A 19,374-nucleotide genomic window follows, 5' to 3' on the forward strand; every position below is an offset into this window, starting at 1 on the left:
GTGCACGTGAGTTATCAAAGCAAGGCCTCAAACTCCTGTGCCGTGAACAGGGCTAGCAAGCAGTCCTCTTGGTTTTGTTTACAGTGGTTGCTTATGTATAGAATTATTGCTGATTTGTACTCCTAATGATGTGTTCATTGTTACAGCTTCAAGCAGAAGCTGTAGTGTTACCTAGGAGAATCTCAGTTCTCCACGGTTTGTCACAGGGTGACTTCAGGGTGATACTACTTTAGCAAATATCCATACGCCAGGAGCTAGATTGTTATCAGTAGACTGTGTGCCTGAGGAGCTGTCCCTGGTGACTAAGTACCTTCTGGTTCTCACACTCTGGGACAGGCAAGCACCTTTGTCTAGTCGGTGGGATGCGATAAAGGAGGCTCAAAGGTGTCCCCAGAACCTTGTGCTCCTCTCCAGACTGTTCAGCCTTTATTAGAATGATGCAGTAAGTGCATTTGTTTTGATGGCCAGGACTGGCTTGTCTCCCTAAAGCACCTTACATATCCCTGGTAATAATTATTTGTCATGTTTGTTGTTAATAATGCCAGATGCCCAAGAAGAGAATACTCATCCCTTTGCATTAAAAATCAGTTTTTCAGGAGTTGAAAACTGCCATGTGTTTGTAAACACTGAGAATTCAAAGCATATTTTTCTGGAAAGCTTGTTCAGATGTATATATTTGTTTTTTAAAGGTTTTATTCATCGTATGTGGATCTGGGTGTTTCACCTGCATTTATATCTTTGTACCTCACAAGTGTGCAGTGCCCACAGAGGACAGAAGAAAAAGCTGTCAGATCTCCTGGAACAGGAGTTTCAGATTTTGTGAGCTGCCACATGGGTGCTGGAAATTGAACCTGGGTTCTGTGGAAGAGCAGCCAGGGCTCTTAACTCCCTTAACCACTGAGCCATGGCCCCAGCTCCCAGCCATCCCCATTTGTAATGCAAAAGAACAAAATGTAATTTTCGGAGCCCACACTGTTTGTGTGGATATATAAATGGTTTTCCTAGCATTTCTCCTAGTTGTGAATACAGTGTTTCTCACAGTGAATATTGAAGACTTTTGTTTCCATTCCTTTTGTAACCCAGGCTCGTGCCTGTCAGGTGGGAAATTCACTACACTAACTTCTGAGGAGAGTACAGTTACCCTAGTTCTCTTGTCTGGTTGGTTGGGTTTTTTTTGTTTGTTTGGTTGGCTGGATAGTTGGCTGGTTGGTTTGGTTGTTTTTTAAAAACTAGGACTATTTTGGCTCTGAATATTATTGGTTCTGTATTTAATCAAGATAATGTCATTCTATATGTGTGTGCCTCTGTATTAATTACTTTTATTTTAAATTCTAAAAGTAATTAACAGTGCAGCAAGATCAGTTGTGGTAACCCTTGATTTAACAGGCATGTTGGTGTTTGAACCGGAACAGGTAAATGAGCCCTGCTGAGAAGTCATTAGTGGCTTGGAACAGTTGTGGTCGTGGGGTCAAGGGTCAAGATCATTATGCACCCTTAAGAACATCTGTTGGAGTTGGAGTGGTTGCTGTTTTGAAAGCAGGTCTTACTTGTTAGTGTCAAGACAATGCTCAAGAGTAGTGTGTCTTAACGCTAACTTTCCAGGTGACAGTCTGTAGAGTAAGTAAGCTGCCTGGTTAGTTTTGCTGCCCTTGCCTCACAGGCTCTGGCAGTGTAGCCCAGGCTGGCCTGGAATTTGTTTTGCAGCCCAGGCTGGCCTCAAACTCCTACAGAGGTCAGTTTTTAAAGTAAATAGTATGCAGGCATGACACATGCAGGGTCTGTACAGATCGTAATATTCAGCTTGATGCCTTACCTCACATGCACACAGTGGTGGGATCAGCACTTAGCTCAGTACCCCGCCGGAAGCCCCACTGCCCGCTGAGTCATTCCACAGCCGACCCCAGCCCTGCCCACCAAGAGCAACACTGCCCGAGAAGTCAATGCTGCTGCAAAGTGGTGGTGGCCAGCCAGCCATGCTGCTTTTACCATGGAAAATAGTCTGATTTTCCCTCTTCAGTGTGTTCCGAGTTTTTGTGAAAAAAGCCACAAAACTTGGTGAACTTGTGTCAGCATCCATTGAAATGAAATTTTAATGGCTTAATAGTTATGTGTCCACAAGAGTCTCTGCATTGAAAACCAATTCTCAAGAGTTTCAAAAAATGCAGAAAGGAAGGAGGACAAACATTTTCTTTAAATTTTTGCCTTCCTATTATTTTTTTAAACTCTTTTTCATTTAACTTATCTGTGTGACGGGGAGACATCTGTGAAGACTCAGGGAGTGATCATGTAGGAATAAGTGAATCAGTTCTTTTCTCCTACCCTGTGGGGTCTTGGTTCAAATTTGACAGCAAGCAACCTATTACCAAGCCATTTCACTAGTCCATCCATTCAGAGGACTATAGACAACCTCCCAAAGTATCTTGTCTCTTGATAATTAAAAGTAAAATAGGACGTGCATTAGTTTCTTCAGTATAGCATGTGTTAAATTCCCTAAAGTCTCCATGGGAGAAGCCTTGATGAGAAAGAACTTTTCAGGCAAATGCCTCTGTCATGCTTGCATTCCGTATTATGTTCTGTAACAGCTTGATGTACCCGAGTGAGGGTGGGCTTAGGGTCTTGCAAGGTAGTCTGCACCACTTGCTTCTCCTTGGGTCTGTAAGTCCTGGGGGTAGTCAACATACAGAGTGAGGAAATCTGATGATTGAGCAGTTGTAGTTCTTAGACATTCAGTATAAATTCATGTAACGTATTGCTATCTGACTTTCCTCTGACCGTGACTCTGAGTTCTTTGCTATGTTTGAGGCGTGCTGCCCAGATAAGGTAGGCTTGCTGTGTACTGCATGCTTTGGCTGTGACAGTATGGGTTAGTTGTCCTCAGGTGAATCACTTTATGGTCACTTGATTTACAGGGCTCTGTGCAACCCTTGTGTGACCCACTTCCAAGGGTATGGGAGAGTCTGTGTGTTTGCAAGTCCAAAGAGTTGGATAACGGGAGAATCCATTAAGACACACCAAAAGGGAAAAATCAGAATATAGAAGATTTATTTGTAGTCACCAAAGGAGGCATAAGACTGTCTTCCGTTGCTGTGCACACTACGACGTAGCTTCTGGATGCATTTGCATGTTGGCTGCTCCGTTTATCACTTACAGAGTTGTTTTGAAACAGGCTGTCACTATAGCCAAGGCTGACTTGGAACTCACTCTGAAGCCCTAACTGGCCTCAAACACATGACAACCTTTTTGCTTTCGCCCCTCAGTGCTGGGATTGCAGGCATAAGCCACCATGCTTGTCTCAAAGTTATATGGTTACTTACTAAATGAAACAAGACTTTCAGATAGTTTTATGCTTTTAAAAACTGAAATAATAAGTATTAGGAAATGCTGTTAGCCACAGCTGTTCATGTTTGTATACAAGTACATGCTCTCTCTCTCTCTCTCTCTCTCTCTCTCTCTCTCTCTCACACACACACACACACACACACACACACACACATACTTTGCCCTGTTTGATGATGTACTAGAAGGCTAATGGACATACCTGTCAACCAGAAGCCAAGCTGGGCCACAGACTGTGCACTTGAGTTTATAGATGTCTACTTCTCCTTTTAAACATGCAATGTAGGGAGTAAAGGTTTCTCAGGGCTTGTATCAGTTCTGATCACCCTGTGCAGGTTTTAGCAGCCAGTTGTGTGCTTCGTTCAAGGGGTCTCTTTACACTTTAATACTTTAATACTTACCTTCTCTTACATTTATCTGAAATACTATTGACGAAATACTCAGTGACATGTTCCAGAAGTCTGCTGGCGGCCTCACCTTGTCTGCCGTGGACATTAAGAGCTGGTCAGAAAGCTCTCAGTCAAATACATAAAATGTCCGAACCTGTTGTAGGGCCAGCAGTGCTGGCCTCTTGCAGGGAGTCTGCAGTGACTCCTGATTCTGGAATGCTTCCCAGCAAAACCCACTTTGCTGGTCCTGGGGAGACAGACCTGGTGGATTTCTTCCCACTCCCGAGCACTCAAACTCTCCTTCATTATTTACTCGTGTTTCCTGTACTAGAAATATTATGTTTTTTCCCAAGAGCAATCCTGTTTGAATGCTGAGAACATGGACCAATTGCCAGGTCTAAAGCAAGCCTGGAGAGTTTCCTCTGTGAAGAATTCAGCAGCAGCTTGATGCTAATAATCCTGAGTGGTAGGTAATGAGAGGCTGCAGCCAGCGAGAAGGAGCTCCACACATACACACCTTCCGGTAACAACTGGCAGTCACTAGCTCAGCCTCCTCAGTCAGCAGCACAAGGCTGAGTAACCGCACCGCACATGCCCCTGCTCCCTAGCCATGAGGCAGCTGCTGTCATTTGGAGATGTCCATTGTTCTCGTAAGATGAGTGATGTAATTTGTCATTACAACTTTTTAAAGATGCACAAATTATGACATTGTCAGTTTACACATCATTTTGATAGAGAACAACAGGCTGGTCCTTTGATATCTCATAGTTGTATACATAATTGTAGGCAGAGATACATTCACTTGCGAAGAAGGAAATGTGGCAGAAAAAATAAAATGATGGCACCACTAATCGTTTTTATTTCATTTTCTGTTTTTTTTTTCTTTTACTTATACACTGTATTGCCTTAAATTTTTTTTTTCTTTGTGTAAAGAGAATATATGGTACCACGAAACTACTCTTTCATTGCTAAAAGTAAGCTTCCTAGAAGGAATTTCCACAGATCCCCTTTTCTGTTGCTAGTTAAAAGTCTTCCTTCACTGAAATAAAGTTAACAGTGAATGTCACTTCATAATTGCTGTAATGACCACACAGCTGTCTGCTCTGCATAGGAACTCTGCTTCCTTTCCTGCCCAGATCTAGTTTTTCAGCCTGGTCCTGTGGGGAGGCAGGCCGGTGGCTTGCTAGCCAGTGCTAAGAACCAGCAGTCAGGCCAGAGCAGGGCCACACAGGCACAGGGCTGCAAAACAGGCCCTGTTGGTCACTTGCAGGGCTCTCAGCTCTCAGCGCTTGTTTTCTTATTTACTCTGCATGTCTTTCTCTTGGCTAGGCTAAGACAGTTTTATTTATGAGTATGTGTGTTTCCGAGGAGGAACCCTTACACTTAAATGAACCTGTAAGAAGCCCATAGAAAAGCAAGTGCCCGCAGCGCTAATAATGAGATCTGACAAGGCAGCCCTGCTGGGTTTATTTATGACCTTCTGCCTTTGTTAGCTCTTGTGAGAAATTCCTTTCTAACCATAACAATATTGTCGGAGTTTGGCACTGTACAGAGAAATCCTACCGAGCCCTGAGGCCCACAAACTGGCAGCCTTTCAGCTCATAACCAATTGCCCTGCTGCCCACAGTCTCATATTGCCCTTCGCTCCTCTTTTCTTCAGTTCCTAAGTAGTTCTCAACAATCTTTCCATGCACGATTTTAGAGAAGATGCTGCTTTTATTCTCAGAGGCATACGGAGCGCTGCTTAGCACTGGAAGAATTCAGAAGATGCCAGGCCATGTGAGGTCAGGAAGGGGTGAGTCTGTTCTGAGCGGATGGTAGACAAGTCATGTAGCGCCCTGCCATCCACTCCTGGAGCTGCTCAGAGCCATGAGCAGGCTGTGCTGGAAGAAGCAGTGCACTGGTTATTAGATTAACCATTCCAGTCCTTGGAGAAGCTTTATTGCAGCTTATTTTAGTCTTCCACATCCAAATGAGACAGGAGTTTTAAAAGCATTCACAAAGAATTGCCTTTATAGTTGTGATTATCTTTGGTTGTAAACATGAATGGGTAACATTAAACACAGAACTCTTAAAATGAGAAAGATGACAAGTTGTTCCTCGTGGTTTTTGCTCAGGGCGCAGAAAAGCCAAGGCTAAGCTTGCCTTGACATTGACATTGAGCTGCAGCAATGACAGAAGAGCAGCCTCGTGGGTTCTGTTTGAAGTAGTGGTGGGCAAGCGGCTTGCATGGCTTCACATTCCCAAGGCTTTTGTGAGGAACATGTGCCATGTGACTTCACATTTAGAGACTTCCGGTATAAAGGGAGCTCTCCATCCTTCCCCATGAGCACTGCCAGCATTTATGAAGCATTGGTCTGGACCTCTTAGGCATGCATAAAAGGATGTATGCACACACAGATGTCTGTGTGATGTAGTTATGTGTATTTATGCATTTTGTCCTGTTCTTCTTAAGGTTTATTTATTTACTTCTTTTATGTTTTTTATGTGTACTCTATCTACATGGACACCTGCATGCCAAAAGAGAGTATCAGATCCCAGTATAGATGGTTGTGAGCCACCATGTGGTTGCTGGGAATTGAACTCAGGACCTCTGGAAGGACAATGCTCTTAACCAAACCAGTGGGCGATTTCTGCAGCCTGTTGTACTGTTCTTTCTGAGTTAAACTATTCTCTAAGTTTATTTTCTGCCGATAATTCAGTTTTCTCTCCAATAAAATATCTCTAAGGAGCTCACTACTAAGTCAAGATCTAAGTGATTTCTAGTCTGCCGTTGCACTGTCCAGTTGGGCTGTTTTCTGTTTTTAAATGTATCTCCACTCTGTAATGTAGAGTAATCAAAATGAGGGCCAGTAGTTCTTAGGTGAATCACTACTAACACGTAGTTCTCTTAGTGTATTTGGAGACAGAGGCCAGTTTTATAGATACATGAGGAAATTTAAGTACTGGTGATACTCAGTGGGAAGTGGTGCAGCCAAAATTTGAACCAAGGCCTATCAACCCCGGCTTTCCTCCTCCGTGTGTTGTGCTGTCTGCCAGGCAGTTTATGCATTACAGAGGTGTTGCAAAGAGCACTGGCCTCGCCATTTCAGTACTCTGCCACGTGCATATGAAGTTGCCTGGTAATGTTTTACAGGGACAAAAGGGAGCCATGCTTGTCCCTTTTAACTGAGATGTTATTGTTTTATACTCATATCTGATCTTCACCTTGGCACAGCATTATGTCCTCATTCTTATGTGCTTCATCTACACGAAGTACATATGTTTTTGTTATAAAAGGGAAAGTGAAAACTATATGCACAGTAGCTGTTTACCCAGCACTTGTGTGCTTAATATTTTGAATTTATAGTTTAGTCAGTCTTTACTAAGGCAAAAGTATTATTTCACCCACTGTCTGGAGGATGAAACAGGTTTGGTTACATTAAGAAACTTTTGCAGTGCTAACTGAGGAAGTGGCAAAGTCCAGCTGTGACTTCCAGCTGTCGGTGTAGAATCCGCACTATAGAGGACATGAAATGAGCCCTTCTGATGCCACACCGTGATGTGTGCTGCGCGCTCTGTAGCCTGCACTTAACTCTTCCAGTGCCGATGTGCGGTCATTTGATTGTATGGTAGACCAGGCATGGTGGCTTGAATGGTCCCCGTTCATCCTGTATTTATATATGTATGAGAGGAGACAGTTGTGAAGACAGCCATCTCTTCCTCCTTCAGAGCCCAAGTGTTTTGTGACCACCTCCAGGCCTCAGAAGAGGTAGCTGGTGTTCAAAAGAAAAATTGGCATTACACAAGAACTTTCCAGAAGCCGACTTACTTTGATAGTGAGGCAAGCGGAGACAGTGGTGGGGAAACTGTCGTCACTCCTTCCATGCACTGATACTGGTGCCTGGAATGAACCCAACTACCTAGAAAATGTGTGACCCACCTGGACACAGAGGCGCTGGGGAATACCACGGGCAGTGGCTAATGCCTTTCCAGTGTGTAAGTTTTGCTGTCTCTAGCACGCCCCTTGGCAGATCTCTGTATCCTGTTGTAATGTGTGGGGCGTGCACCAAGCAGCCAGCACTGAGGTGGCCCAGCAATGTCTCTACAGAGTCGCTCGGAAGGGCATTGCGGAGCAAGCTCACACTGAGGCTTCTTTTGACAGTATTATTTTCGTCATCATCATCACAGTTATGATTACTAGTCCTGGAAATTTCGATCTGCAACCTTGACTGCATCTATGTCCACCTCCTCTCAAGCCATTTCTGAAACAACCTAAAGTGGTTATATGCTCTTAGGAAAAATTATTATGTAAAAGCACACTTGAATGCTAGCACTTGAGATGTTAAGTGACCACCTGGCCTTGTAGGAAAATGGAAAACAATTCATTTTGGAAACCTCTTGTCTAAGTGAGCCTGTGAATCATAACCAAAAAAGTAAGAAAAATTTGTATTTTAAGTTGAATTTTTAGAAGACTATTGCATGCATTGAATCTCATTTTAACACAGAAAAGGTCTTCGTAAGTCATTTTCATCTGTGCCTAATTAAGCTAATTGCATAAAAGTATCTCTGCGTCCATTTTTGTTGTTGTTGTTGGAGTGTATATGGTTTGAGTGCTGACCATTTTGTATTGGGTAACTAATTAGGATGTTGTGTGTAACAATAATAACAGAAGAAGAGGCCGTCAATTGGGGGGACATAGGAGCACTGTGAGCGAGAAAAGGGAAGGAGAATGATAAAATCATATTCTAATTAAGCTGTATTTTTGTATTTTTTAAATTTATTACAATGTATTTACTTTTGTTTTTTTTTAAGCTTTAATTTTAAAACAAGCACAAGTTAAATAAATGAAAGTAGCATTTAAAATATAGTGAATAAGCATGGACCACTTCACTTTTAGTTTTGCCACTGCTAAGGATGTTTGATGCCCTCTGTCGTGGTGGTGAGTGGCTGTCTCTCCCACTCCTGTCTTGTGAGAGTGCAGAGGATAGGTACTTTATTGTCCCTCAGTATTGTGACATTTGTGCTAGTGTTCTTGTAGCTCTAGCTCATTCGGTTTCAGTGCTGTGCGGTATTCCTGAATGTGTGTCTTTCATATTGCTGGAGAGTCGGGCTGTTCCCAGTGTGTGTTCTCATGTGGAAGTGGTCCTCTGTGCTTCTAGACATCTCTGTGGACAGAACTTCGGTGTACATTTAGGAATGGGGTTTCCAAGTTATGTAATAGATAGACTTTTAGCTTTAGCAAGTGCTGACAAATGATCTCCCAAAGTGGTTGTACTAATTTGTGTTCCCACCCTGTGTATGCAGCAAAATAAAGGTGGTTCTCCCTCTGTTGTTTGATAATCGTGACATCTCCATTTTCGGTATCACTGTCATTAGTGTTAAAAGTCACCCTAATTACAAAGTAAGTTCCATCACACATCAGGTGTGTGAGGAGTGATTGTTACCATGTGAGAACGAATAGAGAGAGGGCAGCTCTTCTCATGCTGTGAGGGAACACGACAGGCCTGGGCAGAGGGCTCAGCAGGCAAAGTGTTTGCTGCACAGCCCTGAGGACCTGGTTGATATAAAAACCAGTGCCAGTGCTGTCATCCCAGGACAGGAGGACCACACCCAGGAGGGTCCCTGGAGCTCGCCAGCCAGTCTGTCCACCCAAGTCAGTGTGCTCTTGTGACCAAGAATGACACTGAAGCTGACCTCTCGCCTCCACATATACTTTTACACACACACACACACACACACACACACATGACAGCACTGTGGTAAACTAATTGCTGCAGAAAAAAAAAATTCATGGACAAACATGAAAACTAACAGACAAAGCTTGAAGGAGAAAGAAGATACTTGTGTAGATATTTCCCAGACATCTTCCTCCCAGGGTCCCCTCCTTTGTGGTGTCAGCAGAAGCTGTAAGCTGCTTGGATCCCTAGGAGCTGGAATGTCACCTCCTCCCTTGTGTGTAGATGGGACCTGCTCACTTTCCCCATGAATAAGGTAGGACACAGCAGTGGACTCTTAACCCCGCTGAGTTCTGGCCCACACCACTTTACCCAGGAAGTCCCTGTTGAGATAAAACTGAGGGACGAGTGTCCCATCTTGCCCCAAGTCAGCAACTCTGGACTCATGATGAGGAACATTAAGCAGTGGCAAGTTAAAGAGTGTTCTACAAAATACCCAGAGAGACCCAGAAGTCACGGAAAGGCTCAGAAACTGCCTGGGTACTTCGGGGATGTGGCAAGTCATTGCAAAGGGATCAGACCTTGGAACCAAGGGAAGACTAGAATGGAACAAGCCTGTCTGCAGCCGTCCCCCGAGCCTCACTGTTGTAGCAGTGGCTTGTACAAAGGTGTAGAGCCAACAGAGGCCTGGTCAGGGTTGCAGGAAGCCCCCAGCACTGATGTGGCATGTGTAGGCCAGATTACTTTCAAAACAAACAGGCTTTTAACATCCAGGGAAGGCAATAAAGCAAACACGTAACCATGCGGTGCCAGTTAATAGCAATACCTGGACAACCAAGTTTTAGTGTTTCTCTACTAACAAAACTTCTCTTTATTCCATATGGACTCACTATAGTTTGTGAGTTGTGTGTTTTTCAGTCATTGCTTTCTTAAGTTGCTAATTTATTTGCAGTTTCTACGGATCTTGCTGTTTTAAAGAATTTCCCTGCTACACTGTTGAAGAAATAAATGTCTCCTGAGGGCTCGTACCTTTTTGTTTTTAAGTGTTATTTTCAGACTTTCTGCATTCTTGGCACTGAACTTCTAAGATAAACAGTGACGTTTTGTACCACAAGAGATGCAAAAGGTAGTATTGATGGCGTTTCTGTCCTAAAGATTTATAGTATGCTTTCAGTGATAAAAACAGGAATCAAGAGACAGAGTCTAAATCTTATATATTTACAGACCTTGTTAGTTTGTCAATTTCCTCTCAGAACACATGGGTCATTGATATTTATAGGTTCATACCCGGTGGTGATATTTACAAAACACCAGACCTAGTCCAGAGCCATCCTGTGCTTCAATAATGCCTCCCTGTTATAACCAGGTGACCCCAGAGTCACCTATGGTTTTAAAGTAGAATATGGAATGTTAAAGATGGGTGTTGCTCATAGCTAGCTTTAGGAGATTATTGCCTGATGCTCCAAGCCGTCAGACTCATTTTGTATGTTGACTCTTAGTGCCGTGTTCACTCTGAACTTACCGCAGTCCAGAGAGCACACAGCTGTTTAACTAAGTTCTCACTACTGCAGCTCTTACTGTTTTTGTGTTTGTTTAACTTTGTATATTTCTAAAACATGTAAGTTTGGGGAAAAATGTATATTTGTTCTCTAATGGTACCTGGAATTTTATTCTTTAGTTTTTAAAATTTCATATCTGGCACCTCATTTCATCCTGTACCATCTTCTTTGAGAATATATACGTTTTAAAAAGTCACTGGCTGGACCTCTCTTGACTGCCTAGTTCCTAAAAATTATAGATCTCTCTCTTGAACTAGCAGAGCCTATGTGAGTCCCTCTCCAGCTACCTCACTGAGGTCTTATCCCTCATTGAGCACACATCTTTAGGCTGCACCCTCAGCAACCATGTACCTCAGAGATCTCTTGTTTTCTGACCTTGACTCTCCCTACCCCCATGTGCCTGCCCTTCTAGCCCTGTCAAAGAGCTACCCACCCTCCAGAATGTGCCCACCTCTCACAATGGCCCCAAGAAGTGTCCGTTGGCCAAAACAGGCCATTGTGTTTGCTATGGCACATGCAACCTTACCCCCTCCACCAGCTGACCCCACCACCACCACCTCACCCCTCCACCACCTCACCCCCTTCACCATAGGACTTGATACTTTTTACCATAATTTATCAGTTTGTCTCCCCATTGAAACTTGGTGACAGGAGCTCCAAGTGTGTAAATACACACAGGACCTGCCCACTGACATCTGAAAGAATCTTTGTGTACACACTGCCTTCTCGAATTCTGCCTCCTGCCGTACCAGCCACAGCCTTAGGTAGAGCATGTGCCCCAGGTGTTACCGTCTTGGCATTTTATTACACAGCTTTGTTTTCACATCCTATACTTTGCATTGAAAGCACCACTGCTCTCGCAGTAGTTAAGGGCAGCAGCAGTAATTCCCACGTGAGCCATGTGAGCCATGGTCTTTCAGTGCTGGCTTAGGCTTTGATTGAAGGATGGGAAGGGTCCGAGGAGTCGGTGACAAATATTTGGAAGGAAGAACAATGAGCTCATCAAACAATATACTGTGGTTTATCCCAGTGAGGAAATAACTATAATATCCCAGGTGCCAAATCATGGCCGTAGGGTTGAGTCATTGCTAACACTTAGAATTATTTATGAGGCTGTTCCCAGGCGCTTTAACAAAGGGTACGGTTACTTCCAGATGCAGGTTAATTCCAAAGTTCATACAACCAAAGTTATAAACTCTTTTACCAAGTTGACTTTTAATTCAGGGCTGGGTGTGCTGAGTTAAACAGGCCTATATGCTGCTCTTTGTAGCCAACACATCTGGAGGTGGTTATTCACCATGAAAGAGCAGAGTATTACCCAGAAGGAGTTGAGACTGGGAGTGTTTTTGTGACGCCCTCAAAGGCAGGTGGCGTGAGCAACATTCCCTTTATACATGACGCGTTTCGTGGCACTGTTGCCTTCCCCTCTGAGTTCGCAGTGGCAACACGCTTCATGTCAGCGTGGGAGACGGTGCAGTTGGCAAAGACCTTCGGGAAGCATGAGAACCTGAATGCAGATCGCCAGCTCCCACAGAAAAATCAGGCGCTGTGGAGACAAAAGATCTGTGGGGCTTGATGGCCAGTGCCACAGCTGGTGAGCCTCAGGGTAAGGGAGAGACCGTGTCTCAGTGATAGACAGTGACGGAGGAAGACACCTGATGCCCACCACAGGCCTCTACACGCATTGTATCTGCACAAACAGGTGTGTACACATGCACGCAGACACACACACAGAGAAAGAGGTAGTTTTCACCCCAAACCTTTAAGAATAATTGTTATTTTATGTGCTGATTCTTAAAATTTGTTCTTTTACAATTTTATACATTATACTTTGATCATAACCTCCACATTAACTCTTCCCCCTCCCACCAAACCCTCTTTCTCCCCAAATCAAGATCCCCAACCCACCCACCTCACACTTTTATGCCTTTTGGCGGGGGAAGGAGTCACTGTTACACCATTTGTAATGGTGTGCTTAAGACTGAATTCTGCTTTGTGTAAAGTATCAGTTTATTTCATTACCCTAGAAATGCCCCCTTAAAATGAGAATTACCCACAATGCAGTCATTGCTTGAGCAGAACTGCAAATGAGTCAGGGGCAAGTTATTTCCCAAAGAGCGGCTCTTGGCTATCTGCCTTGGCATGGATTCTGACCCACATTTTCCATGTAGTTCCCTTGGCTTTGGGGTATGTTCAGCCGAGTTTGTGACTTTTCAAATTTATGCTGAGTAGTTTTTCCAGCTAACCTCACACATCAGTAGGCTGTGCATTGTCTATAGTGTTGCATAGGATGAGGAGGTAAATTTTTGAACATGAAAGTTGGAAGGAGGGTGGTTTTAAGGCTGCAGATCAGTGCTTGGAAGGATTTGCTCTCTGTACTGTCTTCTTGACATCTTTCGTATTTCACATTGAGACCAGAACTCTAGGCTTTTAAAAAACTCATTTGCCATCTAGACTAATGAGTAGTGGGGGTGTGGGTAGGCTGCTTGCAGTATGGGTTTGCGCTGCGAACCTAGGCAAGTCATGGGAATCTAAGTCGCTGAGAGCAGTTTTATTTGGTGTGCCAAATTATTAGCTCAATTTAATATCAACTTCAAGGTATATTTGTATCAAATACTTGAAGTTATAGTACCAAAATAAGCTGGGAAGGTGTGAAGTTACTTTATGGTACTTTTCAAGAGGGCTAAGAAGCTAATGAGGCTAGTAGGTCTTTGACCCCCTGGGGTGTTGCTTGGCAGTCAGGCTGAGAAGTCATTCATAAAATGTTAACAGCTGGGTCAGTAGTTTTCAGGAGAGCTTTTGTGGTAACTGTTTAGAACTGTTTGCATGGGCTGGATACAGTGTGTAATGTTTGCCACTGTAGTGCTTAGAAGCTGAGTTTAATTTGCTCTTGAACATTCGAATCCCTCCTGTCCTGTGCCTGGCCTAAGAGTCAGTGCCCTCAAATTAGGGTCTAGTTGAAGGAATGTATATGTGTAAGTCTGTCTCTGTGTGTGAGATGTATGTTTCTGTGTGTGTATGAGTGTGTTTCCCTGTGTGTATTTCTCTGTGTCTGTGTTTCTGTGTGTCTGAGTGTGTATTTCTGTGTGTGTTTCTCTGTGTATGTTTGTGTTTTTCTGTGTGTACATGTGTTTCTGTGTTTGGGGGGCAGGGTTTAGCAAGGTCTTTCTGCTTCTGAAGATCACTGAGAGTTCTGAAGAGTCGTGAACCAGCATTTTAACCCATGCCTTGATCCCCTGGGATGTCACAGTGAGAAATCATTAGCTGTGTCCTATTAAAACTTGAAATGAGGCCTGTGCCTGTTGCATTGATTGAAATATCTTCTCTGTTCCTAACGCTGTTTATCCCCTGTCCTCATGGGGCATGCCTAAGCAAGGGATGTCCAAATGTGTGCAATGCGGGGCAGCTCAGCATCAGGGCTCATCTCCACCAGCAGCTGATTGTACTGAGAGCTGTGGCTTGGAGTATTTGGAAGTTCATTTGCTTTTTGAAGACCCACTTATTTAATTAAGCAAGGGAGTACAGTTTCCTAGCTTATTCCCAGTTCTCTGAGTCAGTATCACATCGCCGGTGTTGCCTGAACTTATCTTGGGCTCACATATGCTGAGTTGAACACCACACCATCAAAGCCAGAGATACTTTGATGTAGCGACTCAAAAATATTAATGTAAGTATTTTCAGGGAGGTTCATTTGCAACGTATAGACATTAGAAAACGTATACTCAGTGTTCCATGTTTTCTGTTTGCATGTAGCTCTTTTATAGTAATTCCTGCATACCATCTTCATGGAATTTTCCATGTACTTTGCTTCTCTTACTATGCCCACATAAAGAATCAGGAGCATTGTTGCATTGTATTAATTCATAGTCTTTCCTCTTGTGAAAGTCAGACGAGAATGCTGCTGCTGTAGCATTTCTTTCATTGCCCAGCCACTTGAGTCAGACTGAGATTTTTTTCCTTGGGCAGGGGAGGGATATGAGGTCACAGTGGTAAAATGTACCTTGCCTTGAAGTGGTTTTAAACTGAAAAGTGTTGTAAGGTTTTGTGATGTTTGTGAGATGGGGGCTTTTAGAAGTCAATGGACCATTGACAGTAAGCTCACATTAATTGTGTTGTATGGAAAAACATTCGGTATTCTGGGTGGCATTAAACAGAGAAAACCCGAGTTGATGGCAGGACCTCACCACATCAGATTATGATGATAAGGAAGTACCTTTGCTAGGTGTGAGCCCAGGAAGTCATTGTCCATCAGGGAGGAGAGGCTGGGAGGGGAGCTGTAGGGCTAGGACTACAGCCCTCACAGAGCTCTTTCAGTCCCCGGCCTGCCAGCTCTCCAGCAAGACAGAGGGATGGAAGCACTGTAGCTTGAAGGTGCCTTCGCTGTGAGGAGCAGCCTCTGCCTTTGCAGGCATCACAGATCTGATAGTACTTACCGAAGAAGGGAGCTGGGGCCCTGCTGACTAATTGTCCTCTAGGGGAGTGTTAACGAGGCTGAATGCTTAAACCACTGCTGAACTTCCTTTATTAGTGCGCCTTAAGACAGCTCTACACACGGATACTGCAAGGATCTGCAGGGCGGGAGCATTTCTTTGTCATTTACATATAAAAGTTCCGAGAGGGTATAGCAGTAATATAAAAATTATATCTTTTTATTGCTCTTCTGTTGCACCAAGGTCTAGTCAGCATTGAAATTCTGATGACATTTGAACATGAAGGAAGCCACCATTTTTATATTTTCCTCTTGATGCTTCCTTGATCAGCCTGTTGAATAACAGAAATGTTTTTGATGCCTTTGGAGCTTGAATGAAGCTCTCTTAACACCCATGTTTGTCGCTTTTTTCAGCAATAATGTGGATTTTTAAGGGAGGATGGGGAAGAAATTTGTAGGTCATGCAGAGAATTACAAAAATTTATGAGTAACATTCCAGTTTTTATGAAGGAAGATTTGCATAAAATTATTTAACTACAATTGAAAGCTGAATTTACATTGTCTCTGTTTAACTCTGTTTGGTCAGTGGTAGAAAATGATTGTCTAGCTGTTTACCAGATGATGTTTTCTGTAAAGGTGTGGGACAAGTGTTTCCTCTCAGGCCGTCTCGTGTACAGAGTATGCCCTGCTTGTTAATGCTGAGGAAGCAGCTTGCTCCAGTGTATGGGACCTGGGGCTCGATCGTGAGTCAGAGGACACATGTGGGAAGTGCTTCTCTCCTTCCACTGTGTGGTCCAGGATTCGAACTCAGGTTGTCAGGCTCAGTCACAGGCACCTGATAAATCATCAGTCCCAGAAGGTTTTTGTTTTATTGGTTTTGCTTTGTTTGTGTGTTTCTTTGTTCAGCATGGAGATTATTCATTGTGCACGGAAACCTGTTTCTCTCAGTCGGCACCTGCGAGAGGTTGTGGTACTGCTCCTGCAAAGTGTGCATGTACTGGCACATGCTGAGAGGTCCCCTTGTGGTTCACCTGAGACCCGGCCAGCACCTGTACCTAGGTCTTTGCGTCAGGGGTCAGATAGTAAAACTCCTCACTCACCTGGGCCACTGCTGTGACTCCTCTCAGTCATTGCCACAGCAGTCATGGGCAGGCCTGAGCATTGGCTGGGTCTTGTTTTAAGAAAATACAGTGAGGCCACCATTTTAATTCCATGTATTTCCAGTATGTTAATAAATACTGCTGTTTGGGGTTTCTGTTACTGTCTTCGTTTCGTTTGTTTCAAGCACTTTAACCATGTGGGCAGCTTGTGGGCGGAGCATGGTCAGAGCTCACCTCCAACCCACAGGTCCTTGGCTGCAGTTGTTTTGGTTGCAGTCCTTTCGCAAGTTCTTAAGTTGCTTACATAGATTAAGAAGGGGACACATGGGAGGCAAACACTGAGAAGCTGAGCCACGGCCCTTCCTCCCCCTCCTTCCCACCCTGTTCTGTGCCCACCCAGCTCTTAAGATGGCACTATGAGGGATGCACAGGAGGTCTGGAGACGGAGGAATGGGTCCCTTTTCTCTTAGGACATGCCAGTCTAAGTTTTGTTCATGGAACTGTACGAATTGTGTTGATTGCCAGAAGGTGGCTTATTTCTGAGTTGTGTGGCATATTACTGGAATAATATCCTCCTTCTATTCCTACCTGGCTTTGTAAAAGCCAGATCTAATTTATAAGATCTAAGTGAGACTGTCACCCAGCCAGTCAGTAATCAAGTTTCAATGGGAAGCTTTACCAGCTAAGTGTGTGCAAAATCACGTATGCCAAAATCACCTAGAGCAAAAGTGTTTGTTTTATCTCTGAATTCTGAAAAATCTGATTCAATTTACCTCATATATCTGAGAATTGATACTACCCTTTCCAGAGGTTAGATATTTTCAATCATCATATTATTTTTCATAAGCAGAATTACTGACTTTAAAAATTACTTTTTATTTTACTTAAACCAGTGTTATTCTTGTCATAGGACTTTTGAAGTAAACTTCTTGTTTTTATGGGGCTGCTCAGCTGTATTTTATGTATATTTTATCTTTGATAACATCCTCTAGAAAGGAAGCGCCTGGCTCAGCTCACTGTCCAGGGTCTAGGATGTCTTGAGTTTGCCGGCTGCCTACCTTCTGGGCTGAGTTTCTTTCTGAAGCGCTCACTTCAGAAGACCCTATAGTAAGCAAGGTTACGTCTGGACAGTGCTGAGCAGAGCACGTCAGTTCTGAGCGGCGTGCCCTGGTGTTTTATACAGCAGCTTAGGCTCTAACTGCATTCACCTCCCCGTCCAGATGGACCTCACCGAGCTGACCTTCTGGGAGAGCTGTCATACCAGCAGGCCTGCGTCTGGTTTCAGGGCATCTGAGGAAGGGTTCCCTTCTAAGCCTGTAAGCACAGCGGCAAATTGTTACCCATTCAGTGGCCTCTCCTCTCGAGTCTTGGGTGTGTTCTCTCCTGAGGAGCATGCCCGTGAGTGATTAGTAATCCAAGCCTCAGTTCTGTGGAGCTTCTAAGTGGAGACTGTAGAAACTTCCTCTGCAAGTGCTGTAGTCAAATTAGATTGGTATAACAGTACAGAATTGTTGCATGAGGGCATGTCGTGTAACACTAGAACCCGTATCTGACTATATCGTGTCAATAGGGTTGTCTTTTCATGATATAGTAAAATGTAAATAGCATTATTTTATTATAATGCTTAAAAGGGGAGAATTTTTCACCACAAAATTCAGTTGTAATTTTGGCCAGTATTAAATTACAACATCCCAATTTGAATTTCCATGTGAAGGTTCCCCAAGCCTATAGTTGCTCCATTTACTGAAGTCTTCCTGAAGGACCACTTCATATTCCATGTTGTGGTTACTTGCTCTGCAGAGAGCTGCCACATACAGCATTGTGAGTCGGTACACAGCTGGGTGCTCGTGGCAGAAGGGCAACCTTCAAGGGTCACTTGTGAGTGCCCGATACAGCTTGCCTCATCTTTTAATTGATGCCAGGCCCTCTGTGTGAGTTCTCGGCCTTCCCCATTCACACTCTCTGAAGGCGAGGCGCCGTGGCTTTGAAATCGTGTGTTGTGTGCTTAGTGCTCCAAGTGTGAACACCTGCTTTTTTCTCTCTTCCTCAGGACCTGTCTGGCTCCATTGATGACCTCCCCACAGGAACGGAAGCAACTCTGAGCTCAGCAGTCAGTGCTTCAGGCTCTACTAGCAGCCAGGGGGATCAGAGCAACCCAGCTCAGTCACCTTTCTCCCCACATGCATCGCCCCATCTCTCCAGCATCCCTGGAGGGCCTTCTCCTTCTCCTGTTGGCTCTCCGGTGGGAAGCAGCCAATCGCGGTCTGGTCCGATTTCCCCTGCAAGTATTCCAGGTACTGTCATCCTTAATCGCTTCTCGCCTTGTGAAGAGGGTCTGGCCTCAGCAGCCGCCCTCACACTTCGCCGTCCTAGTCACTGTTTTACTCCGTAAACACACAGGTACTGTTGCACATTGGGGATCTAACAGCATTACCATCAAACACACCAGAGTCCAGTTTCCAAGAGTCTCAACAAAAGAGTAGTAAATGCCCACCCGCTTTAGATGAGATGGGGCACTCAAGATGACACAGTTGCTTTCAAACGTTCCGTTAGCCCACAACGAAGCCCTTCGCTGTCAGCTATCTTTAACTGTTCTACAGTGAAGATGCGCCATCAGGGAGTGTCCTGAAAGTGAGCCTGAAAGGGAAAGTCCTGACTGGTGTCAGCCATGTGTCTGCTACTGTTTGATGGTTATTCCCTAACATGCCCTAAGACTTGATGCTTATCCCTGTCTCACCAAAGGTGCACATTGATTGTGCCCAACTACAGTCTAAGGTGCCATGCTGATACCAGCTTACACTAACAGAGTTTGTATTCCTGCTAACTCTGTGTTCGCTTGATATCTGTATCTCGTGTGTGTGTGTGTGTGTGTGTGTGTGTGTGTGTGTGTGTGTGTGTGTGTGT

At 44.1% G+C, this 19,374-nt stretch overlaps 1 protein-coding gene across 1 annotated transcript in view; it reads left to right on the forward strand.

Annotated features, from left to right (window-relative positions):
• Arid1b (AT-rich interaction domain 1B) overlaps positions 1-19,374 on the forward strand; it is a 303,451-nt gene that overhangs the window by 186,384 nt on the left and 97,693 nt on the right. Inside the window, exon 4 of the mRNA XM_055615931.1 lies at positions 18,521-18,764. Coding sequence (XP_055471906.1) covers positions 18,521-18,764 — 244 coding nt within the window. The remainder of the gene's footprint in view (positions 1-18,520; positions 18,765-19,374) is intronic.

Source organism: Psammomys obesus, unplaced genomic scaffold, assembly GCF_907164565.1.
Source record: "Psammomys obesus unplaced genomic scaffold, mPsaObe1.curated_primary_1811, whole genome shotgun sequence".
In the NCBI taxonomy this organism is placed as follows: domain Eukaryota; kingdom Metazoa; phylum Chordata; class Mammalia; order Rodentia; family Muridae; genus Psammomys; species Psammomys obesus.